The following is a 20,070-nucleotide window of genomic DNA, read 5'->3' as shown; positions in this document are numbered from 1 at the left end:
AGCATGATGCTGAACCAAGCCATGAAAGACCCCAACAATGAAGACGCTGTTTACATCCGGTACCGCACGGGTGGCAGTCTCTTCAATCTGAGGCGCCTGCAAGCTCACACCAAGACACAAGAGAAACTTGTCTGTGAACTACTCTTTGCAGACGATGCCGCTTTAGTTGCCCATTCAGAGCCAGCTCTTCAGCGCTTGACGTCCTGTTTTGCGGAAGCTGCCAAAATGTTTGGCCTGGAAGTCAGCCTGAAGAAAACTGAGGTCCTCCATCAGCCAGCTCCCCACCATGACTACCAGCCCCCCCACATCTCCATCGGGCACACAAAACTCAAAACGGTCAACCAGTTTACCTATCTCGGCTGCACCATTTCATCAGATGCAAGGATCGACAACGAGATAAACAACAGACTCGCCAAGGCAAATAGCACCTTTGGAAGACTACACAAAAGAGTCTGGAAAAACAACCAACTGAAAAACCTCACAAAGATAAGCGTATACAGAGCCGTTGTCATACCGACACTCCTGTTCGGCTCCGAATCATGGGTCCTCTACGGGCATCACCTACGGCTCCTAGAATGCTTCCACCAGCGTTGTCTCCACTCCATCCTCAACATTCATTGGAGCGCTTTCATCCCTAACGTCGAAGTACTCGAGATGGCAGAGGTCGACAGCATCGAGTCCATGCTGCTGAAGATCCAGCTGCGCTGGGTGGGTCACGTTTCCAGAATGGAGGACCATCGCCTTCCCAAGATCGTGTTATATGGCGAGCTCTCCACTGGCCAGCGTGACAGAGGTGCACCAAAGAAAAGGTACAAGGACTGCCTAAAGAAATCTCTTGGTGCCTGCCAAATTGACCACCGCCAGTGGACTGATATCGCCTCAAACCGTGTATCTTGGCGCCTCACAGTTTGGCGGGCAGCAACCTCCTTTGAAGAAGTCCACAGAGCCCACCTCACTGACAAAAGGCAAAGGAGGAAAAACCCAACACCCAACCCCAACCAACCAATTTTCCCCTGCAACCGCTGCAACCGTGTCTGCCTGTCCCGCATTGGACTTGTCAGCCACCAACGAGCCTGCAGCTGACGTGGACATTTTACCCCCTCCATAAATCTTCGTCCGCGAAGCCAAGCCAAAGAAGAGAAAAATATGAGAGGACATGGCTTTAGGGTGAAAGAGGAAAGGTTTAGATGGAATATTAAGAGTAACTTCTTCACTCAGTGGGAGTGTGAATGAGCTGCCATCTGGCATGGTAAATGTGGGCTCACTCTTAGGTTTTAAGAAAAAATTGGATAGATGCATGAATGGAGAGGCCTGGAGGGTTATGGAATGGGTCCAACTAGCGGAATAATATTTTGGCACAGACTAGAAGGGCTGAATGGCCTGTTTTATGTGCTGTAGTGTAGTGAGGATGTTGGGTGTATTTAAGGCAGAGATTGACTAGTATTTGATTAGTCAGGGCATCAAGGGTTATGGGGAGAAAGCTGGGGAGTGGGCCTGAATGGATCAGCTCATGATCAGAACGGTGGAACAGTCTTGATGGGCCAATGGGGCTTCTCTGCTCCTATATCTTCCAATCTCTCCCTTTTCAACTGCCCATCCTTTCCTCTCCTTTAAGGGTTTTGAGCCAACCGTCCATTTCCCTGTGCGATGCTGCCAGACCTACTGAGTTCCTCCAACCACTCCCTGCGTAAAATAAGTTTCTCCTCACTGCCTACATCCATTTTGCCCAGCAATTAGATCCTTCCTCCTGAATAATTCACTAAAAAATTGCCTTGTCTAATTGCCCTCCAGGTCTCGTTGATCCCTATCTAACCTCCCTTAATCTTTTAGCTCTAGGGAGACCAAGCCCAGAACCTCCACCCTGCAGTGTGAAGGCAGGAATCATTCTCGCATCTTTTCCAGACAGTCTGATTCTCATAGAAGGGATAGGGGCGGAGAACGTTAAATGGCATGAAGTGAGCTGGTGTAGAAAGGTTGTTTTAAAAACACAGAAATGCAGGTCTCACAGCGTCCATTGAAGGTAAAGATGTTTTACTGACGTTTTGGGGCTGAACCCTTGTTTGTTGGTTGTACAAGTATTATGGACCCACTGAGCTCCTCCAGCATTTCTGTGTTTTTACTACAATCGCAGCTTCTGCAGATTTTCATGGTTCACACTGTAGGAAGATGGTGGAGAGTCTAGGACAAGAGGGCATAACTTAAGGATCAAAGGGCGTCCACTTAGAACAGAGACACGGAGGAATATCTTTAGCCAGCGGCTTCAGTGGCATCACTGCCATTGGTGTCATACAGTGCGGTAACTCATGGTGTCATCCCATGACCCCACCCCCCTCCACCATGGACCTTATCCCGTACCAGACTGTACAGAATCCTTAGTAATGTTTTTTGTACTAATGTTACCTGTAATTCCCAGATATCACTAAATGTAACGGAGGTAATCGTGAGATAAACAACTAGCAAAATTAAAATTACACATTTAAATTACAATATCATGTGCACAGTCTAAATGTATTTACATTTACATTGTGCCATGTGGTTAAAGTGAAAATTTGGTAAGAAAATGTTATTAGTTACAACGCTATTAGTAACTGAGCGGATTTTTCTTGTTCACAAATACTAATGACCACAATATTGTAGCTAAAACAGTAGAAAATTTGGCAAAAGCAACGACTATAAAAACACCAACAACAACTCAAACAACAGTGTGTGGTTGTGGCACGTGCAAACGGAACCACGTGACTCGAGCCGTCGTGCAGACGGAACCACGTGATTGGAGCCGTCGTGCAGACGGAACCACGTGATTGGAGCCGTCGTGCAGACGGAACCACGTGATTGGAGCCGTCGTGCAGACGGAACCACGTGATTGGAGCCGTCGTGCAGACGGAACCACGTGATTGGATTGGAGCCGTCGTTATAATTGGGTAATAACGAAGAAGGCCCAAAAAGGAAATGAGCTTCGAGTTTTAGCCTTGTAGGTATATTGATGCATGTAAGCTGGGCTTAGGAAAATGTTTTTGTCGTTATAACTATTGACGGGGGATATTTTTATACAAAATAAATTTCTGCTGCAACGCTGCACAAAAATTTTATAGACAGCCATTTTGGTGTCACCCCCTCTGATGGTGTCACCCGATGCAGTGTGCCCCTCCCCCCCACCCCAGCCCCAGTGACACCAGTGCCGAGCCTAGTGAATCCGTGCAATTGTTTACCATAGGCTTATTTTTATTTACAACAGTGTAGAAATCCAATTCCGTCTATTTAAACCTGTGCTGCCAATTACACCCAATCAATCTACAGCCCTATATGCTTTTTGGAGGGAGGGAGGAAACTGGAGCACCCAGCAAAAACCCACACAGACACAGGGAGTACATGCAAACTTCTTGCCACCAACACCGGATTGGAATAATCGCATCGCGCTAACCGCTACGCCTACTGTGCTGCCCACAGTTGTGGAGGCCTAGTCACTGGGTGTATCGATAGGTTCTTGATTAGCCAGGGCAGCAAAGGTTACAGGGAGAAGGCCGGGGAGTGGGGCTGAGTTGGGAAATGAATCAGCTCATGATTAAATGGGGGGAAAGACTCGATGGGCTGAATGGCCTATTTCTGCTCTTGCGTCTTCTGGTCTTTTGGGTATCTAAAATGAGAGGACATCAGTTTAAGGTGAGAGAGAGGAGATTTAAAGTGGAGCAGAGAGGACATCTTTAACACACAAAGTTGTTGGTACACGTAGTCCCCGACTGACAACCTATGTGACTTATGACCATCTGTGCATGCGATGCACGGCTGCAGCAGTAAACAGACTCGAGAAAGACTGTACAACAGGCTTTATTCAGTTAAAAGTCTCTGCTACACTGGTAACTCCAGAGTGACTGCTCGGGAGGGTCCGGCTCAGGATTATATCCCGGGTGGTTGATTGACAGCTGGCCGGGTGGAGTTAGGTCTATTCAGGTCGGCTGATTGACAGCCGGCCAGGTGTGGTCTGTCCTCCGGTGATCTTCCTGCAGGTACAGAGATCACCCCCTGCAGTAGGCTAGTGGTGTAACACTACAGTGCATACACCCGAAAATAAAATTTAAAGAAAAAATATAAAAATTATGGTTTTGGGGTGAAAGTAGGGATCTGTCTATGGAAAATAGCACTTATGTTAGCACCTTGCGAGAGCTGTCTGTGGAAAATAGCACCTATGTTAGCACCTTGCGAGAGCTGGCCTTGGTGCCGCCATGTTGTATTTGCCAATTGATAAAACGGATGCAGTGAATTTCCAACTCGCATCCATTTCAAGGTACAACAGGTCGGTCAGCACGGAACACAGTCATAAGTTGAGGACTACCTGTATTTGGAATCATCTACCAGAGAAAACGGTGGAGGTAGGGATTACTAACAACAGGAATCCTGACAGAGACTTGAATGAGCAGGACATGGAGTGGTTTGGAGTTCATGCAAGCAAGTGGGATTAGTGTAGATTTGCCTCCTAGTTTGGTGACCCGAGCTGGACACAGTAATCTGGCTGTGATCTCGCAAGTAGAATTCACGGCAGCCTCCCTGCTTTTGAACCTGTGCCTCATAAACAAGAGAATCCCACATGAATCCCACGGGCCATCGGAGCATGGGAGGACAGCGACCCTCTGGGGAAATAAAAACGTTGGGTTAATTGTACAACCAACTGAATGAGTTTGGAGATCAATATTCCGTCTGCCTTGAAAATGGCATTTGGTACTCAGGGAGGTATCGCTGAAATGTAAATTTAAAATTTAGACATACAGCCCAGTAACAAGCCACTTCTGCCCACGAGGCCAGGCTGCCCAATTTACACCCAATTAGCCTCGAACCCCCTGTACATTTCAAATGGAGACTGATGCCTCCAGGGAAAACAGGGAGAACGTACAAACTCCTTACAGACAACTCAGGATTCGAGCCCAAGTCCCGATTGCTAGTGCTATAAAGGCATTGCGTTAACCGTGCGCCCTCAAAGCCCTCTCCTCAGTCCAAATTCCCACAGCCTGATACATTATCAGTAAGTAGCATGATATTTGACACAAAACAAATACCGGAGATCTGAGATAAAACCAATAAATTCAGGTCAGGGTGCATCCGTGGAGAGAGAACCAGAGGTCATGTTTCAGATTGGAGTAGTTTCTGAGAAAGGTCTCCAAACTTTGATCCTTTTTCAACAGATACTGCCCAACATGGTCAGAGTTACTGGCATTTTTACATCAAAGATCATTGTTGGAGCACATTTGGTTTGGGAATCTCCTAGTTCAGTAATGGGATGACTTTATGGGTTGCTCCCAGCCAATCGTCTCTGCACATTTACCACAAACTGTTCAACTCTCTTATATCTCCATATCACACTAACGGAACCTCCACTGAATGTTCCTTACAATTGTTCAACTCTCTTAAATCTCCACTATAACGAAACCTCCACTGAACGCTTGCTACAACTATTCAACTCTCTTATATCTCCATATCACACGAACGGGTCCTCCACTGAACACTCCCTACAACTGTTCAACTCTCTTATATCTCCACTATAATGAAACCTCCACTAAACGCTCGCTACAACTCCCTACAAATGTTCAACTCTCTTATATCTCCATATCACACAAACGGGACCTCCACTGAACACTCCCTACAACTGTTCAACTCTCTTATATCTCCATATCACACGAACGGGTCCTCCACTGAACACTCCCTACAACTGTTCAACTCTCTTATATCTCCACTATAACGAAACCTCAACTAAACGCTCGCTACAACTATTCAACTCTCTTATATCTCCATATCACACAAACGGGACCTCCACTGAACACTCCCTACAAATGTTCAACTCTCTTATATCTCCATATCACACTAACAGAACCTCCACTGAATGTTCTTTACGACTGTTCAACTCTCTTATATCTCCATATCACACAAACAGAGCCTCCACTGAACGTTCCCTACAACTGTTTGACTCTCTTATATCTCCACTATTATGAAACCTCCACTGAACACTCGCTACAACTATTCAACTCTCTTATATCTCCATATCACACGAACGGGACCTCCACTGAACACTTCCTACAACTGTTCAACTCTCTTATATCTCCACTCTAACTCTATAAGAGCCAGCTCTGAACTCTATCATGCTGTACAATGAACATCTTGTTTTATCTATTGATCCTCAAGGATAGATTGACTTGCCTGGATAGCATTTAAAACTAAGATCTTCACTGTATCTGAGCATATGTGACAATAAACAATTCAATTCGATTGCCCAGACCCCTCCAGGAACCAATGTAAACCCATTCCAGTGGGTGCCAACCTCACAGTTCAATGTGATAAAAACACAAAGCTGGACACCCTCAGCAGGTTAAACAGTCTCATTTCTGTAGCAAAGATAAAGATACAGAACCAATGTTTGGGCTTGTGCTCTTCATTGAGGTATGAGCAAAATGTTGGCAGGTGCCCAAACATAATTGGTGGATGTGGTGTGAAACATCAATGTCTGCCGACATTTTGCTCATATCTTGATGAAAGGCTCAAGCCTGAAATGTTGGTTCTATATCTTTATCTTTGCTACATAAAGGACACTGTTTGACCTGCTGAGTTTCTCTAGCATTTGTGCTTTTATTTCAAACAGAGTGGCTGCAGATGTTTGTGTTTTACAATAATTCAATACAATACCGGGGAGCAGGGATTGGCCAGTCTTTACCACTGCATGCCCACATCTCAGGGTTGGGATCCCCATACTCACACTTTGACCTGGGGGTTTAAAGGCCTTGGGGAGAACTCCCTCCATCTCATTGCTGCGGCATAGTACCAACCAAGTGCACAAGGGCAGCCTGGATGCAGGGCTTGCCCTGCTCTCTCCTGCCCTATTGTTTTCTTCAAAGGCAAGCCGAATGACTGAGAGCTGCCACTGCCTTGCCACCGTCTCCAGAACCCAAATGCTCAGTGGGAATAGTTCCACAGCCGGTGTTCACCGTTAACATGTGGGTGCTTATGAAAAATGAACTGTAGCTTAAGAATGTAACAGCAGAGCCAGTAGGAAGGACCATCACTGCCTCGTCTTCTGGCTCTGTGAAGGTAAACACAACTGCTTATCTGTTTATATGTGTAACATTGCTACTAACAAATAGAATTCTTTAAAGAGGCCTGGGGCAAAGTTTGTTTGCTTTAAATTATGATTGTGTTGACCTTTAACCTTCTTTAATAAGTCAATTTGCAGGATTGGAGCTCAGACGCAAATCTTTTTGTCCCTTCCCCTGCACATGGTCTTATCTCTCCCTTTTATCAAAATTAGACTGCGATATTATTTGATATCACAGCCCTGGGTGTTTCTGGCCTCCCCAGGCATAGTCCACCCCAGGCTGCCATCACTACCGAAGCTTTATTAAACCTCGCCCACTCACGCCATTATCTCTATTTCCCAGGTGGCTGCAGTTGCCAGGGTTACCGGATCTAACAGACCCAGCTATCTCAGCAACAGCGGATAACTGGCATCCCCAGAAGAGTTGGCAGGCAGTCACTGGGAGCTCCACGCAGCCTGCTGACCATGGCCCCACCTAGCAGCCTGACCAAGCACTCAGAGAACATTACAGCACAGTACAGGCCCTTCATCCCACGATGTTGTACCGACCTATGGAAACCTACTCCACAACAATCTAACCCTTTCTCTACCTGACACCCATAACACTCTTATTTCTTGCATCCATGCACCTAAGAGTCTTTTGAAAATCTCTGTTGAACTTAAGAACATAAGAAATAGGAATAGAAATAGACCATCTGACCCAACAAGCCTTCTCCGCCATTCAATGTGATCATGGCTGATCTGATCTGACCACCTACCTGCCTTTTCTCCCTATCCCTTAAATCCTCTGCTATGTAAAAATCTATCCAATCTTGTCTTAAATATATTTACTGAGGTCACCTCCACTGCTTCAATGAGTAGAGAATTCCACTGATTCACCATCCTCCATTCCCTGCACATTCATGGGTCTATATCAGTGGTTCTCAACCTTTTTCTTTCCACTCGCATCCCTCTTTAAGTCATCCCTGCGCCATCAGGTGCTCTGTGATTAGTAAGGGATTGCTTAAGGTAGGATGTGAGTGGGAAGGGAAGGTTGAGAACCACTGCTCCAGACCCAATTGTTACTGAAATATTTTACTTGAGAAAAATGGTCATCGGCCCACTTCCTTTGGAGTTCTGAAACCGTGCACATAACAATGGTTTTCAACCTCTTTCTTTCCACCCACATCCCACCTTTAGTAATCCTTTATTAATCACAGAGCACCTATGGCATAGGGATTACTTAAAGAGGGATGTGAGTGGAAAGAAAAAGGTTGAGAACCACTGGTCTATATGGAAGCCCTTTAAACTGTTCTATCGTATCTGCTTCCCATTCCAGGTACCCACCACTCTATGTGTAAGAACAATTTGCCGCACACATCTTCTTTAAATTTACCCCCCTAGCAACCCATTCCACCTCCTCCCACCCCCCCATCTCCCCTGATATGTGACATTTTTACCTTGGAAACCCTCTATCTATTTCTGTCATCATTTTATAAACTTCTCAGAAAACAACCCAACTTTGCCCAACCCCTCACACTTCATCCCCTCTAGTCCAGGCGTCCTCCTGGTAAATTTCCTCCTTTACCCTTCCCAAGGCCTTCACATCCTCCCTATCAGGAATCATTAAAAACATTTCAAGTGTGGCCCATCTAAAGTTTATTCCGACTTACTACCTAACGATTTACTGATTGATCTGCCTTAAAGTTCAAGGTTCCTTTTATTGTCACATAATAATTCATTAAAATGTAGTGTACGTACGTGATGTACCTCAACCTTTGTCTGCCATAAGGCAAACTAAGAATCACCATGACCATTGTCCAGCACCCTTAACAATAAGAGGAACAGAAACAGAGGAGAGTCCCTTCAGAGTCACTGAGAGACTGTGGATTCACCTCCCGCGCTCCCGCAGCCTCGCAGATGCCTGTTCAAACCATCGGCGACCTGAGCTCCAGATCCAAGCCTCCGATACAATCAGAAGCCTTCAGTGTCCAAGGACCTTCGGGAGCCCTTCTTGCCCTCAGCACCCTCTCGAATCCTGGTTCCCATCAGCCAGTCTCCAGCAGCCAACACCCTGCTGTGAGTCCTTCGGCCGTAGGTCGCCAACGGCCCACCACCTGTGTGGCTCCTTCAGCCCCTCACTAGTCCTCTGCCATGGTTGCTTTCCATGTAGGGGGTAGTCTCCCACACTTCCCCTTCTCAACAGGATGGGGGGAGAGGGATTCTCCTCATTTTCGGTGACCACCGTTGGTCCCCAGTGTCTGCAGCCCCTCGTAGTTCACTGCCAAGCACAGGTGCCACCATCATGGGTACAGACGTGGAATCTAAAAAGACATAGTGAGGTTTAATAAAGCATTGGTAACAATGGGATTATTTACTTTGCAGCCCAAATCCTTGGGCCTTTGTCCTTCTCACCGAAAAATAAATTAAGGAGTGCAAGACCAAGCAGCCATTGGGTTTAGAAGCACCTGGCTGTATTTAATGTGGTCATCAGAAGATAACACAATTTCCTGTACCTCATTTCTGAGTCAATCCCACTCTGGGATGTAGGCCCAGTGCCTAATATTGAACCTATGTATGTGACAGAGATCATCAAACCAAGGCATCATCCGCCTTTTCGTCCTATTCCCCAAGGGTGAGGATTTCATCCTGGCCCCATGCCAACAATCACCTCAGCCACTTAATATCACTCAAGCTGGTTAATATTTCACTTCTGTTTGTGGAATCTTGCTGTGAGCATATTTGTGGTCACATTCCCACCTTACAACAAGAGGACTTCACTGAGATATCCTAAGCCTATGTAAATCTAACTCCTTTATTGGGAGATCCTTGTTATCCCTGGGGTCTGGCTTCAGCCAATCAGGTGACAGTATTCATCGACCAGATGAAAGTGTCTGCACCCACAAACTTTTTTTCAAGGGTCAGAACCCACTCAAGATTTACTTAGCGGACACTCTGATGGACCAATGGGCAGTGCCAGGTGTAACCAATGGTGTGTGCCAGGTGTACCCAATAGGGAATTCCAGGTGTACACAATGGGCAGTGCCAGGTGTACCCAATGGGGAATTCCAGGTGTAGCCAATGGGGAGTGCCAGGTGTACCCAATAGGGAATTCCAGGTGTACACAATGGGCAGTGCCAGGTGTACCCAATGGGGAATTCCAGGTGTAGCCAATGGGGAGTGCCAGGTGTACCCAATAGGCAGTACCAGGTGTAATGAATGGGAATGCCATGTGTCTAAGTGTCTCTTAAATACCCCTAATGTTTCAGCCTCCACCACCATCCTTGGGAATGCATTTGAGACAACCACAACTTTCTGTGTAAAAAAAACTTACTCCTTGTATCTCCCCTAAACTTCCCTCCCTTAACTTTGTACTCATGTCTTCTGGTGTTTGAAATTCCTGCCCTGGGAAACAGGTGCTGGTGGTTCACTCTATCTATGGCCTCTCAGAATCTTTAAATCTCCTCTCACCCTTCTTTGTTCCAAAGGGAGAAGTCCCAGCTTTGCTAACCTTGCCTTATCCAATCCAGCAATATCCTGGGAAATCTCCTCTGCACCTTCTCTAAAGTGTTCACATCCTTCCAATAATGAGGTGACTTGAACTGAACACAATACTCTGTGGTCTCATCAGAGATGTGTAAAGTTTTGTCCTCACCTCAGATGCTGACCGCATGGAGTTTGCATGTTTCCATGGGTTTTCCCCTGAGAGCTCTGGTTTTCTCCACATTCCAAATGCGTGCAGGGTTTGGAGGGGGGGAGAGGTGAGGAGGTGGCGGGGAGGGAAAGTTTGGGGGTAGGTTGATTAGTAAATCATCCTTAGTGCAGGAGGGTCAGAGAAGTGTTGATGAACACCTCAGGGAAAACAGGTTGCAGGGAAATGTGGAGGAATGAGAGCAATGGGATTGCTTGGAAAGATAGCGGAGACTGAATGGGCTGAATAGACTCCCTTCTCATGAGCAAAGATTCACAAGAATGTTACCTGGACTGGTGGGCTTGAATTAAGAGGAGAGGCTAGAACTTTATCCCCTGGGCTGAGGGGGGGAAACCTGCTTTAAAAAAAATCACGACCAGCATCAATTAGATAAATGGCTGTCGTCTTTTCCTTGGGTGGGGACAAAGTTAGAGGTTGTAGGTGTAAGGTAAGAGGGGAAGGGAGCCTGAGGGGCACCTTCTTCACCCAGAGGGCAGTGGATGTGTGGTGAAGAGGCAGGGACAATTGTAACATTCAAAAGACATTTCCATACATACATGGAAGGGCTGAATGAAGGCAAGTGGACTTGCTGGGTTGGTATGGATTATGTCTGTTTCTCTAATATATGAGAGCAAAATTGGTTACACCTGGCCTCTGTAGTTTGCTTGTCTGTCAGAAACTACTGATTGTAATGCCCCCCCAATGGTGAGCTGGTTCCATTGAAGGGAGCCCACAGTCCCTCCTTCCCTTTTGTTTTTTTTTTGCTCCGTTAACCGGAAGGGTCCACGTGGTGGCTGCATTTGTGTTGGACCCTGAGCCTCACAGGTCTCGTTGAGTGTTGCACCGTGGCGTTTGATTGTGATTTCCGCATTTTCCTAACAGTTTGACACTGCACCATGTGGATAACATTCCATTCCGTTCCGTTCAATCTGCACAGATTTCTGTTGTTTGCCTCTTGACAAAGTCTCTTGGTTATGACAAGTTTGTTACCATGAAATCTCTCAGGACCCTGAGGGCATTGAGGCCTCTTCGAGCCTTGTCCAGATTTGAAGGCATGAGGGTAAGGCCAACTGTATACATAGCTCTCTGACCATATTAACACAGCTCCTGCGTTAATACTAACACGCGGTGGGGAGGGCACTGCTATGCTGACCTATGCATTGACACGGTCTTTCTCTTATCTGAACAGCTTTCTCCAGATTCCTTTCAGAAATGTTGCTTCAAACCATTACTCGGCAAGGTGGAGCCCCAACTTCAGTCTGATACATTTCTTGTAAAAGAACCCAAAAGATCGCTCAGAAACCCTGCCCCAGTTCAGGCGTAAAGGCCTGTCCACTCTGTCCAAGCAGATTCCAATAGTCTAGGAGAATTTGTTCCATTATTCAGCCCCTCTGTCTCTTTCCAAGCAGTCGTTCCTGCTGCAGTTGCTGTGGGAACCATTTCCATATAACGGTGGGTCCAGGGAGCCAGGTTTGTGGAGATCACTGACGCAGTGGTCAGTCGTTTGCTGTTGGTGGGATAGGGAGGAAGGGCTGTGGAGGAGTTCACACCCCAGCCCACCCTGCCTGAAGGCCTTACTAATGCCACAAAGAGCAAGGAAAGGGAAACTTGGCAGCAACCCAATCAGAGAAAAAAATGTCAAAAGTCTCAACCTTAAAGCCTTTCACTCTAAAAGATGGTTCTTCGGCCCACCACACGGAGTTTGCAGTGCTGGTGGTCTGAACTTGGGTGTTGTCCATGCAGAGTACACACGTTCCCGTGATTCCCTGCGGTGGATTGCCCTCACATCCCAAAGACGTCCTGATGAGATTGGTGGCAGTGAGCTACCTCTAATGTGGATGGGTGGCAGGAGAATCCAAGATGGAGGATGAATACCGTACATACTTTTGTCATAGACGATCCCCCCCCCACCCTTATTTCCCAAAAATCATGTATATTCCATATATTCCCCCCTATTTTTGGCCCTGACCACCTGCCCACCAGGGTGTAATTGGGTGGCATGGTTCTTGTGAGCCAGAAGGGACTGTTAGCATGTGGTATGTTGATGTCTAAATTGGGATCCCACTTCTGGTACACTCCATGTGCTCAGGTTACTAACTTTCCCGCTGCAGGAAACAGTCTCACCCTTAACCCCCCCCATCTTCCTGGCATACAAACCATTCCCACTGTCAATTTTGTTTTGGTTTCATTGGATAGCAGTAACATGTTCCATATGTTACATTGCAACGACATGTACAGCTGTTCGGTTGGGGCTCCATCGTCTTTGTTAAAACGATGCTTCCTTTCTCTAGGTGACAACCCCCCCCACCCCACCCAAACCATGACTTGACCCATGGTGTTTCTCTTTCAGCAGGTACTAATGCAGGTCGCTTTACAGTTGGAAAGTCCCCGCTCTCAGGAGTGGGGCCCAGCTACCTGGCCCTCTCTCCCTTACCCCAAGTGGAAGGGCTCTTGATAATAGAATGGATTCTCGTTTTGTTTGTGTTTCCGTGTAGGTCTCAGTAGTCAGCCTAACGGCTAATGCCTTGGGATACGCTGAACTAGCTGCCATTAAATCCCTCCGGACACTCAGAGCTTTGAGACCATTAAGAGCCTTGTCACGATTTGAAGGGATGAGGGTAAGGCGGAAAGAGAGACAGACCAGTCCCATGTATATGAAGCATGAAGGGCAACTGGCAACCCCTACGTATCCCCCCCCCCCCCCATAACCCTCAACTGACAAAATGGATGCAATTGTGTGCCAAGTAGTTTAACTCTTAACAGGTCTGGTTTTTGACCCCTACCCACTCGTTAGTCATTGCTTGCTATGGTTCAAGTCCATAATGCTGTCTAACGCTTCGTCTAGCCAACCTGGCTGTGGTGGTCATTGAGTGCAATGCTCTTGGCTTCAATACCCCAAGGCTGGGAAGGAGAGATGGCCCAAGTTTCTGCTCCAAATCTGCATCCATTAACTGCCAGGACAGTAGATGAGCTTCAAACATCTCACGGTGATGAACAGGAAAAACATGAAAGAAAGTGCAAAAATGTATGGGGATTATAGGTTCCTTGGTGCATTTGGGCTTGTATCTCCATAAGAAATTGGCAGTGAGACACAGGAAGAGATATTACAACAGGTGATCAAGGCTTTGGTTTGTCTGGAGGAAGCGAATCCTCTGGAACTCCACTGGCCTGGTGTAGAGAGATGGCATTCATTGTTGAGGAAGAAATGTTCTGTGACGGGAAGAAGAGAGGGCCATCGTTTGTTCCTGTAACTGCAGAGAATCCATTAGAATCTCCCAGTTCAGGAGCCTTTCTTTCCTTGATAGGTTTTGTGGCATGACCAGGAGTAACATTTCTTCCAATGCTGCAGTTTGCAGGGGATCACTGGTCATGTTTAAGTCTGGCACAAGTCCTGCAATAAGATAAAGACCTTTACTCAGACCACAATGTTGGCCTCAGGGTCTCCGTCTTTCAGGCTTCAGATTCACAACCGCTTGGGATGGGCTGATGATCTTGTTGTACTTTGAATGGAGGAAGGTTGTGTGAAACTGGGAGATTTTGGAACTACAATTTTGAATTCAGTGGGAGTTGAGAGAGGTTTATCTGCTGACACAGACTGAATCAGATTGTACCAAATGAGACAGAATTATTGTTATTGTTTGCAGTTCTGGTCACTTACCTACCAGAAAGATATCAACAAGATTGAAAGAATGCAGAGAGGATTTGCAAAGATGTCACTGGGGCTTCAGGAACTGAGTTACAGGGAAAGGTTAAACAGGTTAGGACTTTGTTCCTTGAGGTGTAGAAGAATGAGGGGAGACTTGATAGACGTTTACAAGATGATGAGGGGTGTGGTAATTATAGTAGATGCCTGCAGTCTTTTTCCACTGAGGGTAGGTGAGATACAAACGAAAGAATGTGGGTTTCGGGTAAAAGGTGAAACATTTAGGGGAAACATTTGGAGGAACTTCCTCACACAAGAGTGGTGGGAGTGTGGAATGATCTGCCAGCTGAAGTCCTGAAAGGAGGCTCAATTCTAACACGCAAGAAAATTTTGGACGGATACGTGGATGGGAGGGGTACAGAGGGATATGAACTTGGTGCAGGTCAATGGGACGAGGCAGAGTAATGGTTTGGCACAGAATAGAAAGACAAAAGGGCCTGTTTCTGTGTTGTAATGTTCTTTGGGAGAGCCAAGAATGTCCCAAATGAAGCTAAGGATGTTCTAGCCGAAAAAGACAGACAAGGAATGCTCCAGGTGGGAATAGCAATGGGGCTGAACTGCCCAATTTTGGGTGCAGTGGTCAGTGAGTGAACTAGTCGGCTTCAGCACACCAAGGCTGGGAAGGAGGTGTTTCTCCTCCTGATCTCCTCCAGTGACTGCTAGAGCCTGATGAAAGAGCATTTGAGAGTGAAATGCAGACCGAGATATTCAGGCAAGTGACCCAGGTCTTGGTAAATTTCAAGGAATGGTTTAAGGTGGGAATCCTGGACCTAAATGGCCCAGCAGTTGAAGGCCTGGCCGCCATTGGCAGTGGTGGTGGGAATTGCGCTACAAAAATCAGACATTCTAATGAAGAGAAGTGGGCTGAAGTTGGACTATTCAGCAACAAGTGAATTACAAGAAAGGTGAGGGTGGGATTGGGTGGGGTGGTGGTGTATATTGTCTGGGACTAGGCAACTCATCGGATCAGTGTGCTCTGATTATCGCAATGTTCGATCAGAAGAGGGACGGGCAAAAGAGCTCACCAACTGATAATCATTCACGAGGCTTGTAACATTACAGTACATTGAGGGAAGAATGTAAATTATATTTAATGTTACTTATTCTATTTGTCCCAAAACATTAGTCTGCAGCGAGATAACGCAGTGCCAGATTAAAAGACAGCTTTTTCCCCCCACATTTATCAGACTCCTGAATGAACCTCACCCCAAGTAAAATAATGGTCCATTGTTCTGTTCTAACTGATCTCTCTCCCAAACTGCACAGTGGGCTGTGTTTTTAACTGCTATATGAAATATGGGTTGACTAGCTGGCGAACATTCTCACTGTATCTCAATACCTGTGATTATGAATTTGATATTAATCGTGCACAGGCAGGTGGGATTCATCTTAAGATGGCACAGGCACTGATTGATGAAAGACTTCTTTTTGTGCTGTCTGGAAGATCCGGGCAGCATTTGTCTCTCACAACCAGCATGTGTTCCACTGGTGATTTAATGGAATCTTGCTGTGCACGGATTGACTGCCAGATTTGCCTGCTCTTCACAGCAAGTGAAGCATTCCGACTGTCTTGGAGAGATGATAGGCATGAGTACACTTAGCCGTATCTCAGGCAACGTCAGTGTTCTCTTCCACTGACTTCACTATCCTCTGCAGGGTCTTGTGGTCCGAGGAGGTACAGTTTCCAAACAGGGTGGTGATGCATTTGCACAGGATGCTCTCAATACATCCTCTGTAGAATGCAGTGAGGATGGAGGGTGGGAGATGAACTTTCCTCAGCCTTCGCAGGAAGTAGAAGCACTGCTGGACTTTCTTGGCCATGGAATTGGTGTTATGGGACCAGGAGAGGTTCTCCACCAAGTGCACTCCGAGGAACTTGATACTCTTGATGACCTCAATGGTCGAGCCATCAAGGATCAGGGGAACGTGATCTTCCCGGGCCCTCCTGAAGTTGACAATCATCTCTTTTGTTTATCGAGATTCGAGTGGTGGATCAGACTTGATGAGCCAAATGGGCCTGATTCTGTTCCTGCATCTTATGGGTCTTAAGTTGGCTATCTGGCCGGTCAAGCCTGCTCCATCGTTTGATAAGATCATGGCTGTGTGGGGAGATCTGGGTCACAGCCAGAAATGAAACATCTTCTATTGAAGGCAATGGAAGGAGTTGGAATCCAATGCCCCAACCAGCAATGCTTTTATTCTGCTGAGCAGCTCCTTCAGTTGGCGAATCACCAGGTGAAACAGCAGGTTTCAATTCCACCTGCAGTTTCGTGCATCCTTCTGGGATCCTCAGGCTGGACCTTCCCCCCTGAGCCTGATGGTGGCAGCAACCTAGCACATGGTTCTAAAACAGCGCTTGCCACCTCCTGCCCATGACCCACCCAAGCGGCAGATTGGCCTCAGTATCACGCACGGCACGGTCTCCCACCTCTGGACCTCTCCGCAATTACATAGTCAGTGGAAAGGGAAGTCTGAAATCAAAGCTTAGGTCAGTTTGCAATGACGGGAGCGCTCAGGCCACCTTCAGGAGGATGAGACCAAAAAGAATTACGGATTATAAATTGAGCATTGGAATTTATGTTCAGGGCCAAGATGGTTAATGCTCAATCCAATAAGAAACTGAAGATATACTTTCCTTCTCTGAATGCAGTGGTTGGAGTAAACAACTTAGATACTTGCAAGAGAAAGTATGTGAGAGAAAAGAGGAGTGAAAAATATTCGGCATGTGGAAGGAGAGAAGGCACGTGTCGTGTGAAAACTCCAGCATTGTCTAAAAGTTTTGTGCAGATCAAATTGTGGAAATTGGGGATTGTGAAAGGCCAGATCCCATAGCACTTCCTGTCTGCAGATAATTTGGGAAATTATTCCTGTAGTTCAAAGGGAGCAGTTTTAACCACTGCATATATCTGATTGTTTTATTTTCTTACTTAAAACATCACCCAAAAGCAGAAATAAAAGTTTTTTTCTCTCTTTCTCTGGAAGGGGGTAGAGAAAGTCTCCTTTTGCTTTTAAGTCTTTTGCGGTTGTCTTCCATTTTGTCTGAATCCCTTCTCCACTGCAAAAAGCTGTACTCTGGAGCATGCACCAGTGTATGGGATAGTGCAGGGCATTGAGCATGCAGTGTTACCCATCACAAGTTAAGGCAACTTACTATATACCCATTGAATAAAACCCAGTGTCAGGAAATTCTGGCATCCAGCTGGCATCTGAATCTAAACGTTTCCTTTTGCTACCATTGAGGTAAAAGACAATTGCCGTCTTTAGTGTTGGATGCCACTTCGAAATGGGATATATAATAAGTCAACTTTATGTGCTCACAGCAGGTTCGATGAACAAAGTATTATGCTGACCAGCAGCCAAAATAGTCTGGGCTCTTTACCAGGGTCGACAATTCTGACAGTTAGGGAGTGCCGTGGATTTTATTGTAGGCTCTGCTGCCTCCTTTCTGGACTCATTCATTCATCTGTCCACAGTCAGACCAGTCGGAAACCATCAGTATCTGGCTGGATGACCCTCAGTCAGTTTTTTTTCAATTCGAGAGCAGACGATATTCGAACAAATTGAAGAGACAGAGGACTGTGCAGAGTAATGTTCTGCAGAGCGACTGTAAATTGTGGGGATTGTATGTCCCCTCCCCCCCCCTCGATCTCCCTTTCAGTGCAGTCTGGATACAGCTCCACATCGTGGACAAAAGCCTGCTTGGTCATTGGATGGGTTGGAGTGTGGGGGGGGGGGGGGAAAGAGAGGTGGTCCTCCAAGAGTTTTACCCTCTGGCGGAGCAGCGGACAATGGAGGCAGCAGGAAGGCATGGTGCTTTGTCTAACTCTGCCTTGATGCTTTGGATCAGGCAGCCTGCTCGTGACACCGAAGCCATTACTACCATTCAGGACCACGTCCAAAGGGCCATAATGGTAATAATGGTTTACGTTGCATGCTATTGAGCTATGCATGGATTTGTAAGTGAAACAGGAGCTCAGAACACTTCAGCTGATTTTATTGAGACCCCATCAGACACCGACTCCAATAATCAGAATCCCACCCACAGCTAAAATAAAGTAGGACGATGATCTTATGTCATCACTGGCAACATGATGCTTTTAATGTAACTGGGGAAATATCTCCCCTCTCTACACCAGACATAGAACATCACAGCTCAGTATAGATCCTTCAACCCACCAGGTTGTGTTGACCTGTGGAAACCTACTCCGCACCAACGTAACCCTTCCCGACTCACATCCGTGCTCATCGAAGAGATTTTTAAATGTCCCTATTGTACCAGCCTCCATTACCACCCTGGCAATGCATTCCAGACACCCAACGCTCTGACGTCTCCCCAAAACTTTCCTGCACTCACCTTAAACAGATATCCTGTGTAATTAGCTGTAGTCACGTCAGGACAAAAGTGTTGACTGTCCACCCTTTCCAAGTTCCTCATTTACCTCTATTAAGTCACCTCTCATCCTTCGCTGCAAAAGTTATGTCATCCTTGCCTCATAAGGACCTGTTCTCCAATCCAAGTAACATCCTTCTAAATCTCCTCTGCCCGAACAACAAAAACTTTTGTGTTGCAAGAGGATGGCATGGCTGAGTTACCAGGCAGTAAACCCTTCCAATAGGCCAGTGACACCATACTACCCCCATGGCCACGTGGACAGAGAACCCTGGAGTCATACTGTACAGCAGCAGGCCTTTTGGCCCACGCAACCATTTATACTAACCCTGCACCCCTTGGTCGAGGTCATGACCATCCCATCAGGCGAAGAGATGAGGAAACCAAATCTCAGGTCCATCTTCAGCAGATCGATGCTTCTAAATGCTTCTGATAATAATAGGTCACATTCAAAAACAATTGATATAACTAATTAAAAATTATTAAATTAACATGTTTATGTACAAATTAATTAAACTATTGTAAATCAATTTAAACTTCTTTATAAAAGCAGTTAATTGTAGCTTCTTCTTGAAGTTCAGTGACTCCATTGAAATGGCTGGAGCTAGATAAGCCAGTCAACCTGGCATAAGGCTGAGGGGCCAGGTATGAAGTGCATCCTTCCTCTGAGCCTACATGGTGCAGAACACCCCTTGAATGATTGATGAGTCCAGAGGCAGAAAAGGAATCAGCCAATCCCCACCTTCTGTACTACTGCTCTGCGTTGAGCAAGCACATGCTGCCAGAAGGTGCTGACGAACACACTGCCAGCAGCCCACAGTCCCACGTGGAATTGCTGGGGAGTTGCTGCCCTGATCTGGTCAACATCAGGGACTCTTGGGATGAGTGGAAATAAAGCGAGCTGCAGATGCTGGAAGTCTGAAATAAAAACAGTGAATGCTGGAAACACTCTGTGAATGACCTTTAGAGGTCGTTTCTTATATATGTTAATGGATGTGGTTATGAGAGGCACGATCACAGTAACACGAGGCTTGGCAGGGCTGCTGATGGTGTAGAAGGTCATCAGGCTGCAGGAAGATGTTGTGTTTGCTGAATAATGGCAGATAAATCTTAACCCAGGCAAACGTGAGGCCATACATTTTGGCAGCACTAGTGAGGCTTGGAGAATCACCAGGAATGATCGGGCCTTAGAATGTACTGAGGAACCCAAGAGAACAAGTCCATGGATCCTTGTG

At 46.4% G+C, this 20,070-nt stretch overlaps 1 protein-coding gene across 5 annotated transcripts in view; it reads left to right on the top strand.

Annotated features, from left to right (window-relative positions):
- LOC138751914 (sodium channel protein type 1 subunit alpha-like) overlaps positions 1 to 20,070 on the top strand; it is a 299,966-nt gene that overhangs the window by 232,638 nt on the left and 47,258 nt on the right. For 2 of the 5 annotated variants that reach the window (XM_069914861.1, XM_069914860.1), the window contains exons 18-19: positions 11,680 to 11,802; positions 13,238 to 13,360. The exons of 1 other annotated variant lie outside the window; for it this stretch is intronic. In XM_069914861.1, coding sequence (XP_069770962.1) covers positions 11,680 to 11,802; positions 13,238 to 13,360 — 246 coding nt within the window. The remainder of the gene's footprint in view (positions 1 to 11,679; positions 11,803 to 13,237; positions 13,361 to 20,070) is intronic. 2 more of the 5 variants (XM_069914862.1, XM_069914863.1) reach the window with 2 other exon arrangements.

The sequence above is a fragment of the Narcine bancroftii genome, chromosome 1 (assembly GCF_036971445.1).
Source record: "Narcine bancroftii isolate sNarBan1 chromosome 1, sNarBan1.hap1, whole genome shotgun sequence".
NCBI lineage: Eukaryota > Metazoa > Chordata > Chondrichthyes > Torpediniformes > Narcinidae > Narcine > Narcine bancroftii.
This window is presented reverse-complemented; position numbering and strand designations above follow the sequence as displayed.